The 21714-nt window shown below is 41.8% G+C and overlaps 2 protein-coding genes across 2 annotated transcripts in view; both read left to right on the top strand.

Annotated features, from left to right (window-relative positions):
- Window positions 1-6257, top strand: part of LOC308100967 (ankyrin-3-like) — a gene marked incomplete at its 5' end in the record, with an annotated part of 144595 nt that extends 138338 nt beyond the window's left edge. The window contains 4 exons of the mRNA XM_080450186.1: window positions 827-910; window positions 1063-1188; window positions 2136-2235; window positions 4068-6257. Of these exons, the coding sequence (XP_080306312.1) occupies window positions 827-910; window positions 1063-1188; window positions 2136-2219 (294 nt within the window). The 3' untranslated portion in view covers window positions 2220-2235; window positions 4068-6257. The remainder of the gene's footprint in view (window positions 1-826; window positions 911-1062; window positions 1189-2135; window positions 2236-4067) is intronic.
- A 1334-nt stretch (window positions 6258-7591) lies between these two features.
- LOC308100079 (coiled-coil domain-containing protein 6-like) overlaps window positions 7592-21714 on the top strand; it is a 35174-nt gene continuing 21051 nt past the window's right edge. Inside the window, exons 1-5 of the mRNA XM_080448978.1 lie at window positions 7592-7980; window positions 9317-9466; window positions 17049-17177; window positions 17943-18046; window positions 19411-19571. Of these exons, the coding sequence (XP_080305104.1) occupies window positions 7714-7980; window positions 9317-9466; window positions 17049-17177; window positions 17943-18046; window positions 19411-19571 (811 nt within the window). The 5' untranslated portion in view covers window positions 7592-7713. The remainder of the gene's footprint in view (window positions 7981-9316; window positions 9467-17048; window positions 17178-17942; window positions 18047-19410; window positions 19572-21714) is intronic.

Below are 21714 nucleotides of genomic sequence, written 5' to 3'. Positions count from 1 at the left end.
CCGCTCTAGGCGGCCGCCTAGGTCGCCTGTATGGACGTGCCGGCCCTGTACACACGCACACGCACACGCACACGCACACGCACACGCACACACACACACACACACACACACACACACACACACACACACTTTATGTTGGAAAGTAATTATTTCGGGGCAGACGATTTTGTTGTTGTTTTTTTAGTAACGTAATTTATATTGACAAAGTACTGTAGAACTCAAGAATCAAGAATATGCTGTAAACAATAATCAGTAATCAATCAATATAAAATAAAATAAAAATGTATTAATTAGGTATTCATTGAAGATTTCATTGAAGATTTCATACAAATAAGGCACCATGACAAACAAGGTAGTTATGCTTACTGTCTTGCGTAGTCACTAGTCACATCGCAAAGGTCCATTCTAAGCCTGGAAAAATGCTCACAATGGCTGTTAGAATTACTTTTTCAGGCAGATGCAAATGTAAAAGCAACTAGAAATGAGCATGTAAAGCAAATATCTTTCAAAATTCTCTCCCAAGGAAGCATGCCCACAGACCACCCTAGTTGTAGCAGGTTTTCTCTATCTACGCAATGTTCTCAGCTTTTCTTTTTTTTTACCTCTTACCTGTTTGCATCCCTGATGTACTGTATAAGCGTTTTCATGAAAGCTTGAACAACTTATGGTGTCTCGTCGCCTAACATTCAGTCTCTTACTAACTTGGATGCTCTCTTCTCTTGAGGTGGGTTTGCAGTGTGGTGGAGGTGCTGTTCAATTCAAGATTTTGTTTTGCTAACAGTCGAACCAATCATTTTTGGCCCTGTATTCATTCCCTAATCATCAGGGCGAGCAGGCGAAGAACATCCCAGGCGAGTCTGTGACCGAGGAACAGTACATCGATGGAGGCGGTAACCTCATCACTAGAAAAGTAATGTGGGACTTTTGTCCCCCTGTGCCGTTCAGTTCTGACGTTGTATCTTATTCTTTAGCATCCATTACAGGGAAAACAAACTCTAACCTCTCTAACCTCTTTCAAAACCTCTATCCTCCATCCATCCACACACTTCTACGGCTGCGCAGGTGATCAGGAAAGTTATACGGCGTGTGTCTCCCCCCACGCCTGAGGACCAGGGAGAGGACAAGGAGGGGATGTGGACCCTGGGAGACCCCTGGCCCAGTCCCATCCTCCAGGAGGAGGAGCCAGAGGTTGGCATGACAAGAGTGAAAAGGTTCTCCCTCTGAGAGTGTTCAAGGGTTCAAGGCCCAAACAGATTCACTTGATAGCTGCATAACATTGTCTCAATGAAAAACAATAACTGAAAAAACACAGTTGGTGGAAGGTAGAAACCCTGTGTTCAGGAGAGATATATATATATATAAACCAGGTCTCTATTAATGACCGGGGGCGTTGTTGAAAGAAGCGATTAAAGCCTCTCTTCAAATAGAAGCCTCTTTTTGTACATTACAATACAATAATAATATAATACAAGCCTTTTTTCGAAAAATAGAAATATAGGCCTCTCTTATATATGCCTCCTTTCAATAAAAACCTGGTACCCGCTACAGTTGAAACAAATAAAAGCCTGGGTCACTATTAGAGGATTTACGGTATATATATATATACAAATTATATACACACACATATATACACCCAATGGAACAATGCAGATAATTAAAGCCCCTTTGAACCTGACCTCAGAGGGGAACTTTGTGTGATGGTCTCTCCTTTGTGTCAGTGTTACAAAGAGAATGCTGACCATGACCCAGTTGTTTTGATGGTGTGCTACTATTGTGTGCAAGCATGAATACCACTATGGTTGACATGCATAACTTAGTTAATTATATAACTAATCCATGCTATAACCCTGCTCTGAAACGTTTGTCAGGCTTTGTGAATTCTAACATAATTTCTCAGTCCCCAGGTGTCTGTCTGGTCAATGTGCTTAACAGTGACACTAATGCTAGCGCTTGCTGGGTTCTACTGCGTTCAGATTGCTGGTTTCAGGTTGCTCTTCCTAAGACGCGTGGAGTGTCACTTTTTCCTCTAAGCTTGTTGTTTCGGGTTGCTGTGTTGGGTTACATCTTCTCTCCACCTTTGGAGGATTAGCATAACCACATCTCATCTATATATTTATTGGTGTTTGTTCCAACAGGGAGAAGGAGCTAAGAACGGCAGGAGAAAGGACGAGAGGAAGTCAGGAGATAAGAAGCCAGGAGATAAGAAGCTCCACTCGTAGGGATGTGCTCTGCCAGGTAGTGCACTATTGTATGCTGTCCATAAAACAAAACATTCAACATAGTACTCCCATGTTTTATACAGTATATGCACAAAATCTTTCATTTTGTTGGTCCACTGCTCTCCTGGGCTCTCAATTTATTAAGGTTGCATAGAAATCATTCTACTGTTTATTCTCTGATATGCATGAAAGGAAAGATAAAGAAACTCAGATACAGATACTGGAGTTGTGCTTACTGAGGTTGAGGCGAGCAGGCGTGCAATTTTTTTTTTTTTTCGTTAAGCCCGCCCAGTACTGAATTTCTTGAGAGAAGATGTACATAGCATCTTTGTGTCACTGACAGACACAGCTTAAAAGCTGAGCACTGGCAGTGTTTCTCCCTATCAGTAACCTCGTATCACCAGGCTTTCCACTCAGAGGAAAGCCTGCTTTTCATTCCAAACTGACCACTGTGATCCGTTGTAGGCCACGCCAAAAAAAAAAGTGGTTTCCGGCTGTGGTTTCCGGCAATTAGTTAATTCTCGCTAGTCGTGCTACGAGTTAAAATAAAAGATGGATATACCAAACGATTACCATTATACGAAACAAAACGCCAAATTAAACAAATTATTACGCCCCTGACCGAGAGGAATCCTTTTGGAGGAGCACCGGCGCTTTTGGTTTCCACCCGCCTGATAACGCAAAGACAGAAAAATGAGCAAGGAGTTGATCCCAGTCTAACCTATCAGATGAGTGTGTATGTGTGTTTGTGTCAGTATGCACATATGTCTTTGTGTCTGCATTGGGTGGTTACAGAAGAAGGGGTAGGTACGCATACTGTACATATTGGGCTATATGTGTGTGTGTGTGTGTGTGTGTGTGTGTGTGTGTGTGTGTGTGTGTGTGTGTGTGTGTGTGTGTGTGTGTGTGTGTGTGTGTGTGTGTGTGTGTGTGTGTGTGTGTGCGCGTGCGTGTGTACAAAAATACATTTTTTTCTTTTTGTTGTGAGGACTGGTTTTAGCAACGAGTTTCTATGGTAACTATGGTCACCATAACAACCCACAGACCATTATGCTCCTTCAAAACCAGTGGATGATCTTGTCATGTTATTGTTAAAACAAAAAACATCTTCAAAACCTTCAAATTATATTCAAATAGTTATGACTGCAAGTTCTTATTTTGAAATACAAGGATACTGGGAATTTCTTTCCCAATTTAATTAATACCATGAGCATTTATATGCACATCTGGGCATTAGGAAAGGGAGCATTTCTCTCTGACATCCTTTCCGCCCTGTTACATAAATGTAACAGGGTGTTATTTTGTTTTTGTTTTTGTCACATTCCTGAGCCAATAATTTGATGATGGGTCAATAGAAGACTCAGTAGAAGACTCTTTGAGTCTCCTACCGGAGACTCCACCGGTCATCAAATTTATTGCCTTAGGAATGCGACAAAAACTAAACCATCTCCATAAATTCGAGGCTTCATGTGGTGTGTAATTGATACAAAAATAAGTACTTTTTGGGGTGAACTACTCCTTTAATGTATATTTTCAGACATTTCACCTCTTTAACTGTCAATACTTGACCTTTCACTCTGTACTTACTGTTCCAGTACTCTTTTTTTCCCCCGCTCTTTGCCGAAAATAGCCGATCTAGAACAACGCAGTGCGAGGCGTTGTGAGCTTGTAGATCTGCTATTGTTGGCTTAAGTTTTCCTTAGAATAGGGATGCTAGGTGGTTCATGTAAAACAATTATCCAACACGCAAAGATTTGGCGGCTCCCCTGTAGTAACTCTGAGGATCCCCCAGGGTTCCGGACCCCCTGTTGAAGACCCCTCTAAAGCATAATTTCTTCTATCTTCCAGGTGTAGAGAGACTTCCCGGGTCTCCTGGGGATGAAAGATACAACAGGAGTGGAGAGCCAGAATGGGAAGAGTCACGGCCCAACGGGCGCAGTGTGCAACTTTCCATTTCTAAAGCATGGTGGTTTTCAAGGGAGAAGACTTGACCCGTCTGACTTTTAGCATGAGCATGAAAAACTCACTTCCCCCTGTCAATCAAGAGGACCTGGGAGGTTCTCAACAGCGGACCTGTGGAGGGAAGATTCTGCTTCCTTGTTTTGTGTGACTCAATAATACGTGCCATTGGTCCACTGGTGTCGTGAGATACATTGAGGAGCGTTGTTTGACGTGACTGCGGGGAAAACACTCCCGTTACAGAGAACCCCCTCCACCTCCACACAAACACACAGGTGAAACTGAACATGACACTATGCCCTGTGACCAAAGATGGCACAAAAGCTCAATTCAAGTGGTGGAAGACGAGAAAGAAGTAAATGAAATGACAGCAACAAAAAATCCCATTGAAATGAACACTCCAGATCCACATTCAACACTCGCCTTATCGTTTTTTCTTGGACCCATTATTGTCAGGATGTAAATTGTTTTGGGTTGGGGTTTTTTTCCTTCCTTTTTAAAAACTGAAACTAACACGAAGGCTTTTTTCTGTATATAAAGTGACGACGTGTAAAATTCTTTAAAAAAACAAACAAACAAAAAAAGAAACGATAAGTTGCAGGTTTTAGAATGCACAGAGAAGGGTGAACTTTTCAAGTGCATTCAAAATGTAATCGAAGCTAAATGGTTCCACTTTTAAGGAAAGATTTGAGTGTAACTTCACATGTTCTTGTATAATTAATTATTATAGCAGGTATAATGTTTGTATATGAAAAAAAAAAGCTGGTTCGATTTTAACAGAGGAAATTTCCAGAGAATCTTCTGCAAATTTCAGTTAATTCCCAAAGTGGGAATGGATCTAATCCTGCGAAAGCAGCCTTTCAGAGTACTCATATTTTCATGCATGCTGTTCACATTATTTTAAGTACAATTTTTACAAGTTTGCAAACACTGTATTCAAACGAAAAATGAAACCCTTTATCTGTGTACACGTATATCCCTAACATTTGTCACCAATTTTATATTTTAAATGAAAAAAAGGATACCATTAAAAGCATTTATCATGTTGGGAATGAGGAAACCGTATGAAGGAAAAAAAAGTCCTATAGCTTCTCAAGGGTCTAATGTCTTGTCTGTCTATGTTAAAGCGAGGGAAGGCTTCTGCTACGAGAAAGAAATAACCTGAATGTAAATGCTAGTAGGCTGGCTCGCTGTAAAATTCTAACTGTATGGTGTGTATTGGCGATAAGGTATAGGAGTCTCTGTACACTGTAAGACTGTTTGTAACCATTTTAGCAGTGTGTCAATTTGGTTTTCTAAAGGCTGCTGTGGTAGTCACGAAAAACTGGGGCATTTCATTTTTTGGGTTTTTTGGTGAAGTATTTCCTTAATTTAAAACTTACTCACATTAAGGTCACATAAAGACATTATTTGATTGTAGCTCTAAATAGCATATTGTATGACAAAAACACTGGATGGTCAAGACAATTATTTAAGCATTAAATAAATTGTGTTTAACTCTGAAACTGTGTGATCTTTTTAGGCTTCGGAATCTGTATATGCCGTGTCGAATAGCATTATTTTTTTATTTATTTCTTTTGTTTTATGTTGGGTTTTTTGATAGCTCATTGGCAAACAATTACTTTGCATTATAGGCATTATCTTTGTATTGGTTTGGATTAGATGCCCATGTAGTTTAAGTGTGGTGTTCTCCTGGTGTGACGGCTCAGACTTTAGTGTGCTGATGTTTATGCTGTGGACATGAAAACCATGTAAAGGACTTTTTCTTTTCTTTCTTTTTTTAGGTGAATCAAGTAGGGTGTTGTATCCCCTTACCCAATTATGTCAATCAGAGGATAGAGGATCCTTTGATATGGTTGAACTATCAATTTTGTCAATTTTGTTTGATATGTGTTTTCACCTGAGCAGATTTTTCGATGTACAATTCTTACTAACAGAGTGAAGCCATTGAAATGTAACTATTCTAGCACTTTGGTTATTCAAGGTCTTCTTTTAGAGGCTATAGCAGCAATGATGCCACCACAAATGTTTCAGACGTCTTTAAAAAATCAAATAAATGAATAAAAAAAATAACAAAAAGGCATTGATTTTGCAATCAGTTGTTTCTGTTTGTGTTTTTGTCTCATTGTACATCTTTTATTCAGAACATAAGCAAGCTGCGAGAAAGCTAGTTTTAAAATTGTACACGAAACCTACTTTTCAATGTTGAGTGTCAGTCATTACATTATCATTAAGTGATCCCTTTTCAAACATTTATTTTATGGTGTTATATCTTTGTTGGATGATATGGTAGTCTTACATCCTAGATAAAATGGCATTTAGCTATTTATTAAAGTTTTAATAGGTTATACAGACAGATCTCAGCTACAGTAGCTTGCTCCCGGGAAGATGGGTAACCTGAACCTCTATTAATTCTGGAGCACCTATGTTTTTATGGGTTTATAAGCACTTTATAACTACTACAATTTACAGTTGAAGCCGATCTTATCCAGAGCAACTTACGAAGAGTACAACTACAAGGCATGAACATAAACGACAGGGTAAATGGTCAAGTACAGTGCGAAGAAATCAATTGAGCGCTGCAAAGTAACATATACTAGGTAACGTTTTGACCAATAAATTAGGTCATTGTGATGATCATTATGATTATGTTCTTATTATTATTATACATCTATATGGATACAAGAAGAGTGGGCACTAAGGAAGTGTGCCCACTCTTCCTTAGTGCCCATGGCCACGATGCAAAATTGTCTATTTTGTCCAAAATGTTGAAAAATAAAATTGAAAGATGGTCTTAAGTAATGTAAAGTATACATGATGTGAACATGCACGGTTAAATCATTATCAGAAATGTACCCTTCAGTTCAGCTTCTTGTTTATGCCCAAAATGACTGGTTTTGTAGCAATTTGTAGCAATTGTAGAAATATTAGGCCTTAATTGTCGAATGTTAAATCATGTTCTAATCATGTATACTTCACATTACTTAAAACCGTTTCGTTTTCCCATTTTTTATAAAATGTTCTTTTTTTTTAATATTTTGGACAAAATAGCCAATTTTACGAGGGAGGTGAGGTGTCCAGCAGTGGTGGAAAGTTACTAATTACGTTTACTCAAGTACTGTTACTCCACTACAATTATTTGAAAACTTCAGTTACTAGTTACTTATTATTACAAAACATGCAGTAGCCACTTTGGCCCTAAAAATCCTTTTCAAAGGATTTTTTATATATTTTATACATTTGAAAACGTGTGAAATGGGACATTCTGCATAAGGAGTATTTTAATATTGTTACTTTAAAAAAAACACTTTTCCCACCACTGGACAAAAAAATTGCCAATTTTACATGGAAAGGTGCCCAGTGTTCCTGTTGAGTTATGTAGTCGTTGGAGTAAACAGCCACAGGGTGGCGCTATCTCGACAATCGCCAGCAAGGTCACACGGTCCTCAGTCCGCCTGCCTGCAGAGCAGCCGCTGTGGTTCCTGCTCTGCTCTCCACTCAGTACTGTCGCACTCACACACACACACAGTCAGCCATGGCGGACAGTGCAAGCGAGAGCGACACCGACGGCGCTGGGAGCAGCTCGGCCGTCCCCATGTCCACCTCCTCCTCCTCCTCGGCCTCCAACTCGGGCAAACCGAGCGTGGTCATCTCCCAGTTCCGTCTGGAGGAGCTGACCAACCGCCTGGCCTCGCTGCAGCAGGAGAACAAAGTTCTGAAGATCGAGCTGGAGACGTTCAAACTCAAGTGCAAAGCCCTGCAGGAGGAGAACAGGGACCTCCGCAAGGCGAGCGTCACCATTGTGAGTTAGCTAGCGGGTTAGCCTGGAGGCTAATTCATAATGTTTATACTTAATGACGTTCTTTTGAACTGATGAAAGTGTCGCCGAGACTCGGGCTGACACACTGTTAAAACGTTAGTTTTGTGGAGAGAAATGGCCAAGAAGTGGTAGACAAGCTGGTTTATTATGAACACATGAAGTAGCTGCTGTGCTAACTATGGACCAGAGCTATGCTAATGTTAGCTAAACTAACGCTCGTTGCTTGGGCTAAATGAGCTGGTGAGCTAGCGTTAGCTGGATGATCCTTGGGTTATTAAGTAGCTAGCGAGCTCGCTTTGTTTTGTTTTTGCGTTGCTAATGCTGGCTAACGCTAGCAGGTGGGTATGCTGCTGCTGTGGTGATGTCAAGTTGAGAAGAGCTTAAGTGCAGGGTTGTTGCCACCCCGGGGTGCAACCAGGCTAGCAACTTGCTGGAGTGATGTTATTATTGGTAACTTAGATGATATAAAGGGCTGACAGACGGCATTGTCCCCATGTTACGTCCCAACAAAGCTATTGTTAATTGGATAATTGGTGTGAGCTTAGCTGTACCCTTAGCATGGATCAATGCGTCATATTATGTCCTCTTGCTTGATTCATCAGTCTGAGCCAGTGTCACACAAAAAGGTGTAACCGATCACTTGAAAAGGTGGGAACCGGGAAGCACGTAGGCCTAACTTTGCTAAATGCCAGCTTTGAATATTATTGACCAGTCAGCCCACATTGCACTAGTCTGACCCCCCCCCTCCTCTCTCTCTCTCTCTCTCTGAATGTATGTGGCTTAGCTAGCTATTTGGTATCCATTGTCCTTCTCATTGTGCTTGAACAAGTGATAAAGACTCCCAGCTTGCAAAAGAGAATGTGGCCTTGATGTGAATGAGAGTATGATGATGGAGAACGTGAGAGCGACACCGACAAGGGCAATGATATGACACCTGCTGTGCTGTGTGGTGGCTACTCTTCCACCCTTCTTTAGAGCCCCCCCCCCACCCCCCCACACATGTGCACCCTCCTCAACACTTTCACTTCTCCCCTTACTGTCAGTCACCCATTACTGCAATATCTTGAGTCACGAGGGGAAAATGCAGGTTCCTCTTTTGCTGGCAAATGTCTCTGCAGCAGATGTTGGGGTGGTTGGTTGATGGGCGGTGTGTGTGTGCATGCTGCATGTGTGTGTGCCTTATGTGCAGAAATTATTTGGAAGCGCTTTCAGCAGGATGAAGGCTACTGTCCAACATTTTGGCACATTGGGCTGCCAGTCCCATCGAAGTCTAACCCCCACCCTCACATTTTTCTCGACTTGTGTGTCTGTCTTGCAGCAAGCACGAGCAGAGCAGGAGGAAGAGTTTATCAGCAACACTCTGTTTAAGAAGATCCAGGCCCTACAGAAAGAAAAGGAGACTCTGGCTGTCAACTATGAAAAGGAAGAGGAATTTCTCACCAACGAGCTGTCGAGGAAGCTCATGCAAGTGAGTGATGGGTATGGGGCAAGAAGCTTTTTGTTATTCATTGACCATAGTGAGCTCTCTCAGTCCAAGCAACATTATAAATGAATGCTTAAACACCGATCTGATTGCCCAATGAAGTGACAAGGAGAATACTAAGCAAACTTACTGACACTGCCAACATTTACCAGTATCTGGGCTGTTGGCTTGTATTGATTTCCTACTCTTAAAAGGAGAAAACGTGCTGTGGTTGTTGGTGCTGGTTTGGGCTGTGATGGTTGGGGGAGCTAAGCAATTCTGCACCCATGCTGGAGCTATTACCTGTAACCTGATCTTTCATCAGGTTGAATGCAAGTGCATTATAAGGACTATTTATAACATTTGTAATGTTTAAAAAATAAAAATAAATTCCAAAGGAAAAGAAGTTCCCATACACAAGGGACAAATGACCCTTAAAATATTTGAGAAATAATATATAGAACATGAAGATTGTAATAACCTGACATACTGATACCGATCCTGGGTTTTTTCCTGCCTCGAATGGAGGCGGAGGTGGTAAATCCTGAGTGTTAATCGGGAGTGTACAAATGTAACCAAATGGACTGTAGGGGTCCATTTGGATAAATTATCAAGATGATTTTACTGTGTGCCACCCTGGTCATGTGCACACACACAAGTGCATGTGTTATGTTAACTCAACTGGCTCAATTAGAGACTTTTTATTTGTTATAAGCGAGGAAAATGACCCTTTTTAAATTATCACCCTTTTTAAAGGATATGCAGGGCCCACAATGGGTCACTGAGTAAGAATGCTTACCAAATAAATGAGGCTGTAGTCCTCTTGCTGTGTAGTTGAACAGTTCATTAAAGCCATTATTTTCATCTGCACTACTTGACAACCAGAGGCTGAACATTTCCGTCCCCTATTTTTGAGCTCCTTGTATTCTAAGACCTCCTGGTCTGGTGACTCCTTAAGTATATTTTTGTATTTTTCTGGTACAGTTAAATGAGGAGATTGTGTGCACATCTTGTACCTGTATTTAGGCCAGGTGCTGGATAACAAGGCTGGAATCAAAGATCATTTAAAATATCCAAATACTGGGTACAAGCTCTCAAACAAATGTATTTAAAGGAAACAATTGTGGAAGCTTTAACCCAGTGTTCTCTATTATTCTGATGCAGACATGAATAGTGATGGTGTCAATCGCATAGTAAAAAAATTAGCGCAGACATTATCCTCTTGTCTGTAGTCTAGACAGGGGCTGTGAGGGTGAATGCAGCTGCAAGGCTCAGGGTGGGATACAGCTCGGAGGATTCTGGAGATACAGTACAAGCCCCAGAAGCATCTCTTCCAGGGATTTGGTCTGAAGTAAAGCAAAATGAGAACAAAGATACGGTTAATCTTTAAAACCAATAGACTTTGGTGGTAGTGCAGTTAATGTAACTGAATACATCGCAACTTAGGAGTCCCACTCGGACAGCAAACCAGACTCCCTCCGTCTTGGGAACTGCTCTGCCAGTGTCATCATCTCAGCATCCCCATACTCTGCAGAGTTTGTCAGAATGTGTCTGCGAAAGAACAAACTGGAGACAGAAAAACTGTTGGTGTTCGGGAATCGTCTCCCAATATTCTCAGACACTGCGGTCAGAAATGGCTCATTCACCTGTAGAAGATTTGAACAAATTTAAATCAAATAGATCTTGAGTCAACATTAACTACTCAAATACATTCGTACTTAGAGGATGGTATGTACAATATACTGAAGTTCTTAGTGTTCTTTCTTGAACCTCTCCCCATTGAAGTATGCATCTGATTGGAGCCATGCCTGCCAACAGTCCTTGAAGTTGACTATGTTTCTCTCTCTCAGCTGTGTCAGGGATGTCTTCAGCACTGTGACCTGAGGTCAAGCATGACTGCTTAGCTAGGTAGGAATATCATTAAATTAACTGGAAGACCAACTACCTTAGTATTGATCTCATACCTCCTGCTCCACCCGGACCAACAATTACCAGTGCATACCCAAGTTGCATTATGCACAGGACAGGGGAAAAGAACTGACTCAAAGGAATACAGAGTAGAGTTCTCAAATTCTGCCTGAACCCGACCTGACGTTTTCGGGCGGGGCCGAAAATGTATGCTAATTAGTCGGGCAGAGCCGAGCGTTCTGTAAAAAAGAACTATTTACCCCAAAACAGACATTTCAACTGCCCCTAGCGACCGAACGGTAAGGTTGGCAGTGGATGCGTTGGATGCAGCTGATGGTGAACTTTACTCGGATATCTAGTTCGTCGGCGTACGACCTTCCTAGGCTGTGTTATATATATATTTTTTAAATGGCCAAAAATCTGCGAAAGTGGCCGTTTTCAAGATGTTTTGGCCATTATCCCTGGAATGGAAGATACAATCTGCTCGGTTCAAAGCTTGTTGGATGCGTGACTTTGAGGACATTAAACACATAACGACGCCTTTTGGGGTTTTCAGGCCTAGAATTATGGTTATTGTTCGGGTCGGGCCCTGTTCGGGGTGGCCCAGTTAGGGCTGGGCCTTAAATTTCAGGCCCATTGAGAACCCTACTACAGAGCTGTTGGATAATTCTGGGCTTTGAACGAGAGGTCTGCAGTGAAAGCAGGCGGAATCTGGTGCAGCATATCTGGTTCTTCCTTATTTGACTCCCACCTGGTAGTTAAATCGGCGAATAATTTGGCATGAATACTGAATAATGGCTTAATACTGCTATACTGCAGTAAAATTTGGTGGAGTTAAAAGACAAGCCATTCCATCTCCCATAACTCCCTATATACTTCGTTGACCAGGGTCTATCCTATTCCCTCTCCTTTTTTCCCTCTACACCGAATCTCTAGTCAAGTGGTTACGACTGCTGGTCCTGTTGAAGGCCTGATAATACCAAAATCTGTTCACACAGTAATAGCATATTTAAAGAGGTATGGTACTCCATCCGACCCTTAATGCAGTCTGACATGGTCAGACTGAGCGACGACCCACACAGCGCACTCCGTTATCAGGCCAGGGAATGATTCCTGGAGTCTCTTTCCAACTCATTTCTTTTCTCCCTAAATAATTCAGCGAATATAGCTGATCCTAGAAGCTCACAACGTGTTACATTGGTTGTGAGCTTGCAGATTGGATATTTTCACTATTTTTGTGTGACGACATTGTACAACAAAGTATAAAATGGGGCTCAAGTGATTAATCGGGCTAATCAATTTAGTCGATTATAAAGAATGAGTGATATTGGGGGAAAAAACGGGCACCTCGATTTATTCAATTAATTAATTAATCAGTGGTGCTCAAACTTTTTCATGTCAAGGACCCCCAAAATTATATGTATTTGGCCGCCGACCCTCATCTCAAAATATTTATTTCCAGGGACCCCCAAAAGCAAAGATTTGAGTTAAAAATGTTCGCTTTAAAACAATATATTCAAAGATTTGCACACATTTTCACGATTAAAAAAAAAAAAGATAGCAGATCTACAAGCTCGTAGCGATATACAAGCTTGTATATTGCTATTTTTGAATAGCCAAAGTGTAAAATAATGCTTTTTAGCTCAAATCAAAAAGTGACACAGATGCGTGCCACTGGACGTCTAAGACGTCCGTTTTAACATAAGCCCTGAGTGCCACTGGATGTCTAAGACGTTTTTGGAAAAAAATGTTCAGAACCCAAGATATGATGATTTGAAAATGTTCTGCTCCATTCACTCTTTGTTTAACTTCTTACTGAAAAAGGCTGTATCTCGGCTCCTAAGCACTTTTTTTTACAATGAATTTTGGCTGTGGCACTCAGAGCCAAACTGCCATAAATAAGTCGGGCACTGAATGAGTTAATGGGTTAAGTAATTTTAATCAGAATATACATGTACATTTCATTTTTGTAGAAACAAATCTCGCCTCACAACAAGTTGCTTGGTGAAAGAGATGTTAGTGGTCTCATCAACCATTAATCCCCACACAGGATTTTGACAACTCTGCTGGGTATCCAAAATCTAGCCGACGATCTCCACCATTTTGTCAATTATGTGGCTGCTTGTACTGTATATCCTTGGGGCAGAAAAGTAATTAGTGTGGCCTACTTGACAGTAATTATGTGGAGAAGTTCAAATTACAATCATTGAAGAATTTACATTGAAACCATGAAAATGAGCACAGCCCCACTCACTTGCATAAGCAAATAATGTTGCTCGTTCACTGTAGTGTTCATTGTAGCAGCCTTCAAGAGTCCTGTAGTTAATGTCCTCTTGTGCAGCTATGGTACACTGCCAGCCAGGTTCTCCTAAAAACACTACGGGTAATACATTTTTTAATCACCTATTTTATATCAGATTTGTGTATCTTTTCTTCTGCCACTTAATGATAGCTGCAATGTTTTGACGTTTTAAGGTAAATATCCATCGTGTAGGCTGCTGCATTGGGGGCACAGTGGTTTTGGGGTAGGTAGCTAGCTCATTATGTCTGAGCAAGGTAAATTTAGCACATTGTGGATGTGCTAAAGAAAGATGCTGATGCGGAAAGCACTTGAGCTGGCCAGAACACCTGATACTTTTTTTCTAGCTAGCTGTTACCATGTGGGAGGTAGCTTGATTGAGCATGCTAACTGAGGTTAGTGTTTCCATGAATTCTTTATCGTAATTTCTTTAAAAAAAAAAAATTATACTCCAAGTTTGCACATACTCCACATTGTCGCCTTAAAGGTTTTGAAGTACTTCTCCCAAAGACGTATTTGACAAATTAAAAAAATGTTGACAAATTAATGGATTCATTAATTCATAAATTGACTTCTTCTTCTATAACATATGACATGGAAAATATAGCCTGAGCAAATAACACTTACATTTCCATTTTATTTCCATTTGTCCTGCACTCTCGACTATGATCCTCTCCATTACCGGTCCCTTCCACTTCTTGTCAGTAACATGAATTATTACTTTTTAACTGCCTCTAATAATCAGATAATGTCTGCACTGTTTCACCTGCCCTCATGAATCTCCTCCTCGCCAACTGGCCTTGTAACGGAATCACTGATTCTCCCAGCCATATCGGCAAAGCTGAACACATTACAATAATGGGATTCAACTCTAATTTAGAAAACTTTATTTTGTTGTTGAAGAACTTGCTTGGATTGAAAAGAAATTATATTGACATGTTCAAACAGCCACAAAATATCAGGGTGCCACCTGACACATTTCTGCTGTAGGGAAAGAACTCTTTAGTGGAAATTGCAGCTCTTTAATGCCATAATTGGAGTTATAAATGACAAATTCATCAAGTGCAACGCTTGTTGAAAAGAAAATTGTTTCCCACAAAGACACCTTTTTTGCTTAGCTGGACACAGTACCATGTAGGTGGCTGCTTCTTAATTCTCTGCAGGAAAAACTAAATATGCATTGCACGATAAGTGTTTGATTTTCAGCCCAGCACTCTGGCATTTGACTTAAATCAAGTATTTGGCTCCGCCAATTTTGTCTAGCCTCTTTGTGTGTGGTGTACTGGTGTTGAGAGTAGCAGTCAGCTCAGCACGTTATCAACTGTATTGGTTCTTGCCTGAAGGCTGGAACTACTCAAGATGACTTCGCTGTGGCTGCTGGACTACTCCAAAGTCTAAATGACTCTCAAATTACTTTTCCTCTCGTCTCTTGTTATTTGGTCCAGCCTATTTTCCACATCTTGTTTTTCCCCAACAGCAGAGCATACAGGATGCCCACATACATTCTATGCACGGACATAAACACAACTTTGAATGGTTGGATGTAGGTCTGACTGATGGGTTGTTGATGTGTAAAGAAGCAGGAATCTGGTTGGGCCACACATGTATGTGCCTCACCAGACCCTGTTTAAGGTCAGACAGATGGACTTGTTGTTTAGTCATTTTGTTATCTCGCCTTTTCCCTAACATGAAACAGGCCTACGTCTGCTGCTGCCCTGAGATGTGGTGTTGACAGCCAATAGTGTGTGTATTTGGGTGGGTGCATGCATTCGTGTGTGTGTGTGTGTGTCATACTCCTAAGCAATGCTGAAATGAGAAACGAGGATTTGTGGTAATTCATTCTGCAGGCTGTTGTTTGTGCGCTCACTCCTGTGCAGACATTTTTGTAAACACAGTCCCGTCTGACCACCACCTCCCATACCCCCCTACCTCCTTAAGTTTAGATGACGGCGGTTTACTTAAGTGGTCAGAGGCAGACGGAGCAAATGATGCTGTTTTGAATCGGGAGGGATGACGCTCTTCCCCACCTTCCAACAGATACTATGGTCCATTATACCCCGGCCTCATATGTGGACAAATGCAGCTCCCCACGCTTGCATCTATTAGACACACATTTTCTGATGGCTCAGCACACCTACTAAAGCCTTCGAAGAATGCGGCAATTATAATGCCCCTTTCTGTTTCTGTTACTTAGCCGTTATTAGAGCATGCAAACCTTTTCTGCTTAACGGGAATGGGTCAGAAGAATCAATTATTCACTCATACCACTTACTACTGGTTATATTTCACCATTAAACATATGAGTTCTGCACAGTTAGTTCACACACCTTTTTTCTCTTCAACATAAGAAAATAACTTTACTTATTCAGGTGTGTGCTGATTTTGTCTGCTCTGCAAGAATGTTGAACATGCACTGATGCTATGTGTGTCAACCAGTTCATTAATAGAATGTGTTGGCATTCTGTACCTGACATTGTAATAGGCTATGCTGAGATTATGTACTACATAAAATGATGCCATAAAACTAAAAAGGTTATCCTATTCATTAGTTGGAGAAATGGCTTGACTGGGTGTGGCCCACATCTATGAACGGTTTTTAGGTGCACATTATTCCTGCCAGGTTATTGAACCACAGTTGACCCTGTGTGAACGCAATTGTAAATTGAAACCAGTTTGTGTTGCTTTGAGATGTTTTTTTCTTTTCTTTTTTAATTGCAGCGGTAGCAATTTTACCGCTCAACTCTTTCCCGTTCCCAACGAACAACATCCAGCCCTTTCCTCCTAATGAGTAATCACTTATGTAATCCATCACACAGTCATCCCATTTTGAATCCAGCACTGAGCCGCACCCCTTACTTTGTATTGGGAGGCTGCCAAAGGTGGTTACTTTGGTCGCTTCAGGCAAAAGTCGAACCATGCCAAAATTTCACAATGTGAATTCTTCCTGTAATTGTTTCATTAACACCTCCCACCCCACTTTATAAACCCCATCAATATGTACCAAGTCTCCTCTGTTCTCAACTAGTCTCTCAAGTCAGACTATCTCTTCCACAATCTCTTCAAATCCTACAGAGTCTGCCCTGTCAGGAAGCTGCCATCTGCTCTTAGGACTGGAAGGGTATTCAACCAATTACAATGCAGGTTTCCCAGTATTGTATTGTATTGTATTTTTATTTCTACTAAGCAGCTAGCTTGATAGGCTTAGAATAATTTGGTTTCCAGTACAAGTTATTTACACGACTGCACATGCAAAACAGAAGTGTGTGTGTGTGTGTGTGTGTCACTTCAGTTTCTGGTCATTTCCAGAGTTTCGGAAGTGCTGTTAGAAAATCGTGGGACCCAAGCTCTTAACTCTTCTCACTCTTCCTGCTCTCCCTCCAGCTCCAACACGAGAAAGCGGAATTGGAGCAGCACTTGGAGCAGGAGCAAGAGTTCCAGGTCAACAAGCTGATGAAGAAGATTAAGAAGATGGAGAACGACACCATCTCCAAGCAGCTCACCCTGGAACAGGTACGCTCACCAGGAGAGGGGGTGGAGAAGGGAATACAAAAGCCATGGAGAGCTGGGACCCAAGTGAAATAACGCCTGAGTTATACTTAGCCCACAACACTCAACAATCTACAAGCTCACAACACTTTGGAGTGCGACACGTTGTGCTTGTAGATTAGCTATTTTCGGTGCACAACCAAGTATAGATCAGGCATAATGCTGTGTACGGCCATGGGGATTTATCAGCAGTTCTTATCTTGGCATCAATCAATTTCTCCCGTCATCTTTCTTCTGAAAAAAGCACTTAGATCTAGAACCATGTTAACCCCACTTGTGAGGAAAAAGAATTAAACCGCCTGTCGCATTCTCACTCTAATGATGGGATTCTATTCTTCATGTGCATCCAGCATTAGTGCCCTTTAAGCGCAGGTGGGTGTGTCGGCATTACACTAGGTTATTATATCATGCATATTGTCGCCATGCGGTCATGACTGCAGAGCTCCAGACACAGCATGGGAGGTTTTAATAATGTAGAATGGCGTTATGCAACAGGTTCTTTGTCCCTCAAGGGAAGAAGCTAATTGGAAAGAGGACCTAACAAGGTCATTTCATATCAGTTGGCAATGGATTGGTCTCCTGGCTCTCCTACTCCTATTGTATTCTTTGTGTGATGTGGTGGGAGGGGGGGGGGGGCACATGCAATGTGAATGAATGCAGCAGAGGTTTTTCTTCCGCCGTCCAACTCACACTATCTCGGTCTCTCTGTTCTCACCTTTTCTTCTCCAGCTGAGGCGTGAAAAGATCGACCTTGAGAACACATTAGAGCAGGAGCAGGAAGCTCTGGTCAACAGACTGTGGAAACGCATGGACAAATTGGAGGCCGAGAAAAGGTACTGACTCGAAGCCCATTTCCAGTAGCCAATTTTCCATTAGTAGATAAACAAGGAATCTGCTGCCAAAATTAGCTACTATGTAAAGTATATGTTTTTACAGCAATCTGATGGATTTCTGATGGAAAACAGATTGTTGGCATATTGTCAACCATAGACCGAAGGTGTAAGTTTAGCAAGGCAGAGTTGTGCACACTGTGGTCTGCGGTTTTGAGAACCTCTGTGTTCCACTAAAGGTTAACAACTTCCAACCTCCTGTCCTTATTTTGAACTTGTATTGCAACGTGTCACAAAGCAACATCATACCACAAAGTGTAATAAAATAGGGGGCCGTGTCCTCATAAAGTACTTTGAGTGGCGGAGCCCTTTGGATATCATGCCAAGAGAGCTACACATAACACTGAGCAAGACGCCCTGGCTCAATCGTTTGCCGCTTCCGGCTGTGCCGCTCCAACGCTCGGCATAGCAAATGACATTGATGAGGCGGTGCTCCTCTGCAAACGTTGGAACTATTTTCTACTCGAGGCACCAAGGGCGCTCGCCCAAAAAAACGCTGAATGCAGAGAGTGCTGAAACACGATGGTCTTAGAAATGCATGGCAGAAAAGCACTTTCTGTGAACACGGCCCCAAAATGGTACATTTAACCCGTTTAGACCGGGAAAGTATGTGTCATTTTAGATATATCAAGATATACAAGCTCGGCACCGAGTGCCGCGCTACGAGCTTGTAGATCTGCAATTTTTTTTTAATCGTGAAAATTTGTGCAAATCTTTGAATATATATATTTTAAAGTGAACATTTGTAAAATATTTTGTTCCAGGGACCTCCAGAAGCAAAAATGTTAGTTAAAAATGTTCTTTCCAAAAAATATATATATCCAAAGATTTGCACAAAATGTTCAAGATTTTTCAATAGCAGATATACAAGCTCGATGCCGCGCTATGAGCTTGTAGAGATCTATTTTTGAATAGCCAAAGTATAAAATAATGGTTATAGCTAAAAATCTAAAATGACACGGATGCGTTCCCGGTCTTAACTCAATAATAATAATAAACTTTAAAAAAAATATTATTTTTTTCCTTTTTTTTTTTGATAATTTTTTTTTCAGAACCCAAGATATGATGATTTGAAGATTTGCTGCTCCATTCACTTCTTGTTTAACTTCTTACTGAAAAAGGCTGTATCTCAGCTCCTAAGCACTTTTTTTTTACAATGAATTTTGGCTGTGGCACTCAGAACCAAACTGCCATAAATAAGCATGGCACTGAATGAGTTAATGGGTTAAGACTTAAGACAGTTCTCTCATCATGCCCGACTCGCCACATTCATTGTGTTTGTGCGTGTGCTTTCTTTGGTACTCCAGAATCCTTCAGGAGAAGTTGGACCAGCCCGTTTCGGCTCCTCCCTCCCCCAGAGACGTGTCCATGGAGATCGACTCGCCAGAGAACATGATGCGACACATCCGTTTCCTGAAGAACGAGGTCGAGAGGCTGAAGAAGAGCCTTCGCACCACCGAGCTGCAGCGTGAGTAGAGGGACCGGGCGCTATAGTCACACCCATTCAAACTCACTCAAAAGCAGTCATCGTCAATCCCTGACGAGGGATGGAAATCGTATAACTGACCCCTCCGGATGCAAATCCACCTTATGCCCCGGCGGTGGCTTGGTTACATGTATCAAGTGGAACAGGATACCGCCAACCCGCTGTTCAGTGAACCTTTAGTTGAGTTTGGGACTGTTCATGTGCACTAAAGAGAAGTGAGGATTTATGTAGAACTTGAACTAAAGCAGCGCTACTCAACCCGCGGCCCCAACGCAGCGTCTTGGCGGCCCCTCATGGTCAAACCAAAAAAATTAATGAATTAAGCACAGGATAAAAATATACATTTCCGTTCAAATATATGGGTTGCTCCATTTTTTTCCAAAAACAAACATCAATTGTTACAGGTATAATGCATAGTTTTCTATGCATTTCGGGTTTTTTGGGTTTTCGGGTTTTTTGGGCGCGCGGCTTTGCCGCGCGCCCAGGGTAGGTGTCCCTTATTTCAATCTCTCGGAGTTGGCAACCCTAACCTTGCCATACCTTAGCTTTTGCTGAACTGATGCCACTGGACATACACACAAAATAAACAGGTACAGTGAAAAGAATATGATGTCAAAATGTAAATGTTCTTATAACAATAACAATGCGTAGTGTGTGTTACAAAATCGAAAAATCCAAAATAGGACCGTCACTTTTAGCTTGCGGCCCCTTGGACTTTTGGTATTTTGCTGAGTGGCCCCTGAGCCATCTTAAGTTGAGTAGCCCTGAACTAAAGGATCTTGCCCACTGTGAAGTCTGTATTTTCGTATGCGTCTTTTGAATCCAGCATCCGATACAAAACCTTACACACACCCACCAATCTTGCACACTGAGTCCGTATTATTCTTTTAATTGTGGACAATTTCGCAGAACGAAACAAAACAGTCATTAACACATTGACCGCCAGAGGTTAATCTCATAATGTACTCACCAGTGCCAACGTTTTATTGTTGTTTTTTGTTTTTTTCAGGTCGCCATAGGCCCCGTTAAAATCCTTTTAGATTGCGCGATCCACTGTTTGTAAACAACGGGCACATGTCCTGGTGTCTACTCGTCGAGACCGCGTGTCAAACGGAGCCGCCATGTTTGAGTTCTGATCGTTTATGTTAACATGGGAAATGCGAGGATGAAAAACTACATGTTTACAGGGGCTTTTACAGGGGTTTTTGTGTACGACTTAGAATGGAGACAGACGGGAAACAAAAAACGAGATCGCACTTCCGGTCGACATCGGGTGGTGTTACACTGAAAATGGTCCCCCTAGAAAATTGAAAAAAAAAAAAAATCGAAAAAAAGGAAAAAGCACCACAGCCCGTAGGCTACGGGATCGGAACCGGAAGCGCCATGAAGGACGGCCGCATTCGTACATGCTCCGTAACATCGCAACGTTTTTCCATCTTTTTAGTATTTTTTAGCCTTCTCTTCTTTCCCTACACCGTCGCGTGTCTAAGGAGTTATGACAGACAAGCACTTATGGACATTAGCACAGCGATTACACACAGAATTCCGGACTTTTTTGCTGAAAACCTTCCACTCGGCTGGGTGGGGGGTGGGGTCCCCTTTGTTCCGGCTGGATCAACAAACCCCCGACGAAAAAGACCGTGGCGAAGAGGCACTAGAGCGGGAGTTCTCGTAAGAACAACAAAACGTGGATATAAACCTGCACTGCCTTCAATCCTGCTAGCGAACGTTAGATCTCTGTGTGAATCAAGAACAGTGACGACTTACTGGCGCGCGTTAAATACAACGCAGAGACGAGGAGGACTAGTATTGTTGTGCTAACAGAGACGTGGCTAACGGAGTTAGCATCTGATTCTTCTATCACTCCTCCTGGCTTCACCGCGTATAGGAAGGACAGAGATCCTGTACTGAGCGGTAAGCAACGTGGGGGGGGAGTTTGTGCCTTGATCAACAACAACTGGTGCAAAGATGTTAAAATCCTAGACAGTCACTGCTCACCAGACCTTGAACTTTTAATCATAGCCTGCCGTCCTTTCTACCTACCACGCGACTTCAGCATCGTGATTGTAGCCGTTGTTTACATTCATCCTGGAGCTAATAAGGACACAGCTATGAGGGAATTACA

Source organism: Gymnoscopelus braueri, assembly GCF_963280865.1.
Source record: "Gymnoscopelus braueri genome assembly, chromosome: 14".
In the NCBI taxonomy this organism is placed as follows: Eukaryota; Metazoa; Chordata; class Actinopteri; order Myctophiformes; family Myctophidae; genus Gymnoscopelus; species Gymnoscopelus braueri.
The sequence above is the reverse complement of the archived record's forward strand: the minus strand, read 5'-3'. Positions and strand labels throughout refer to the sequence as shown.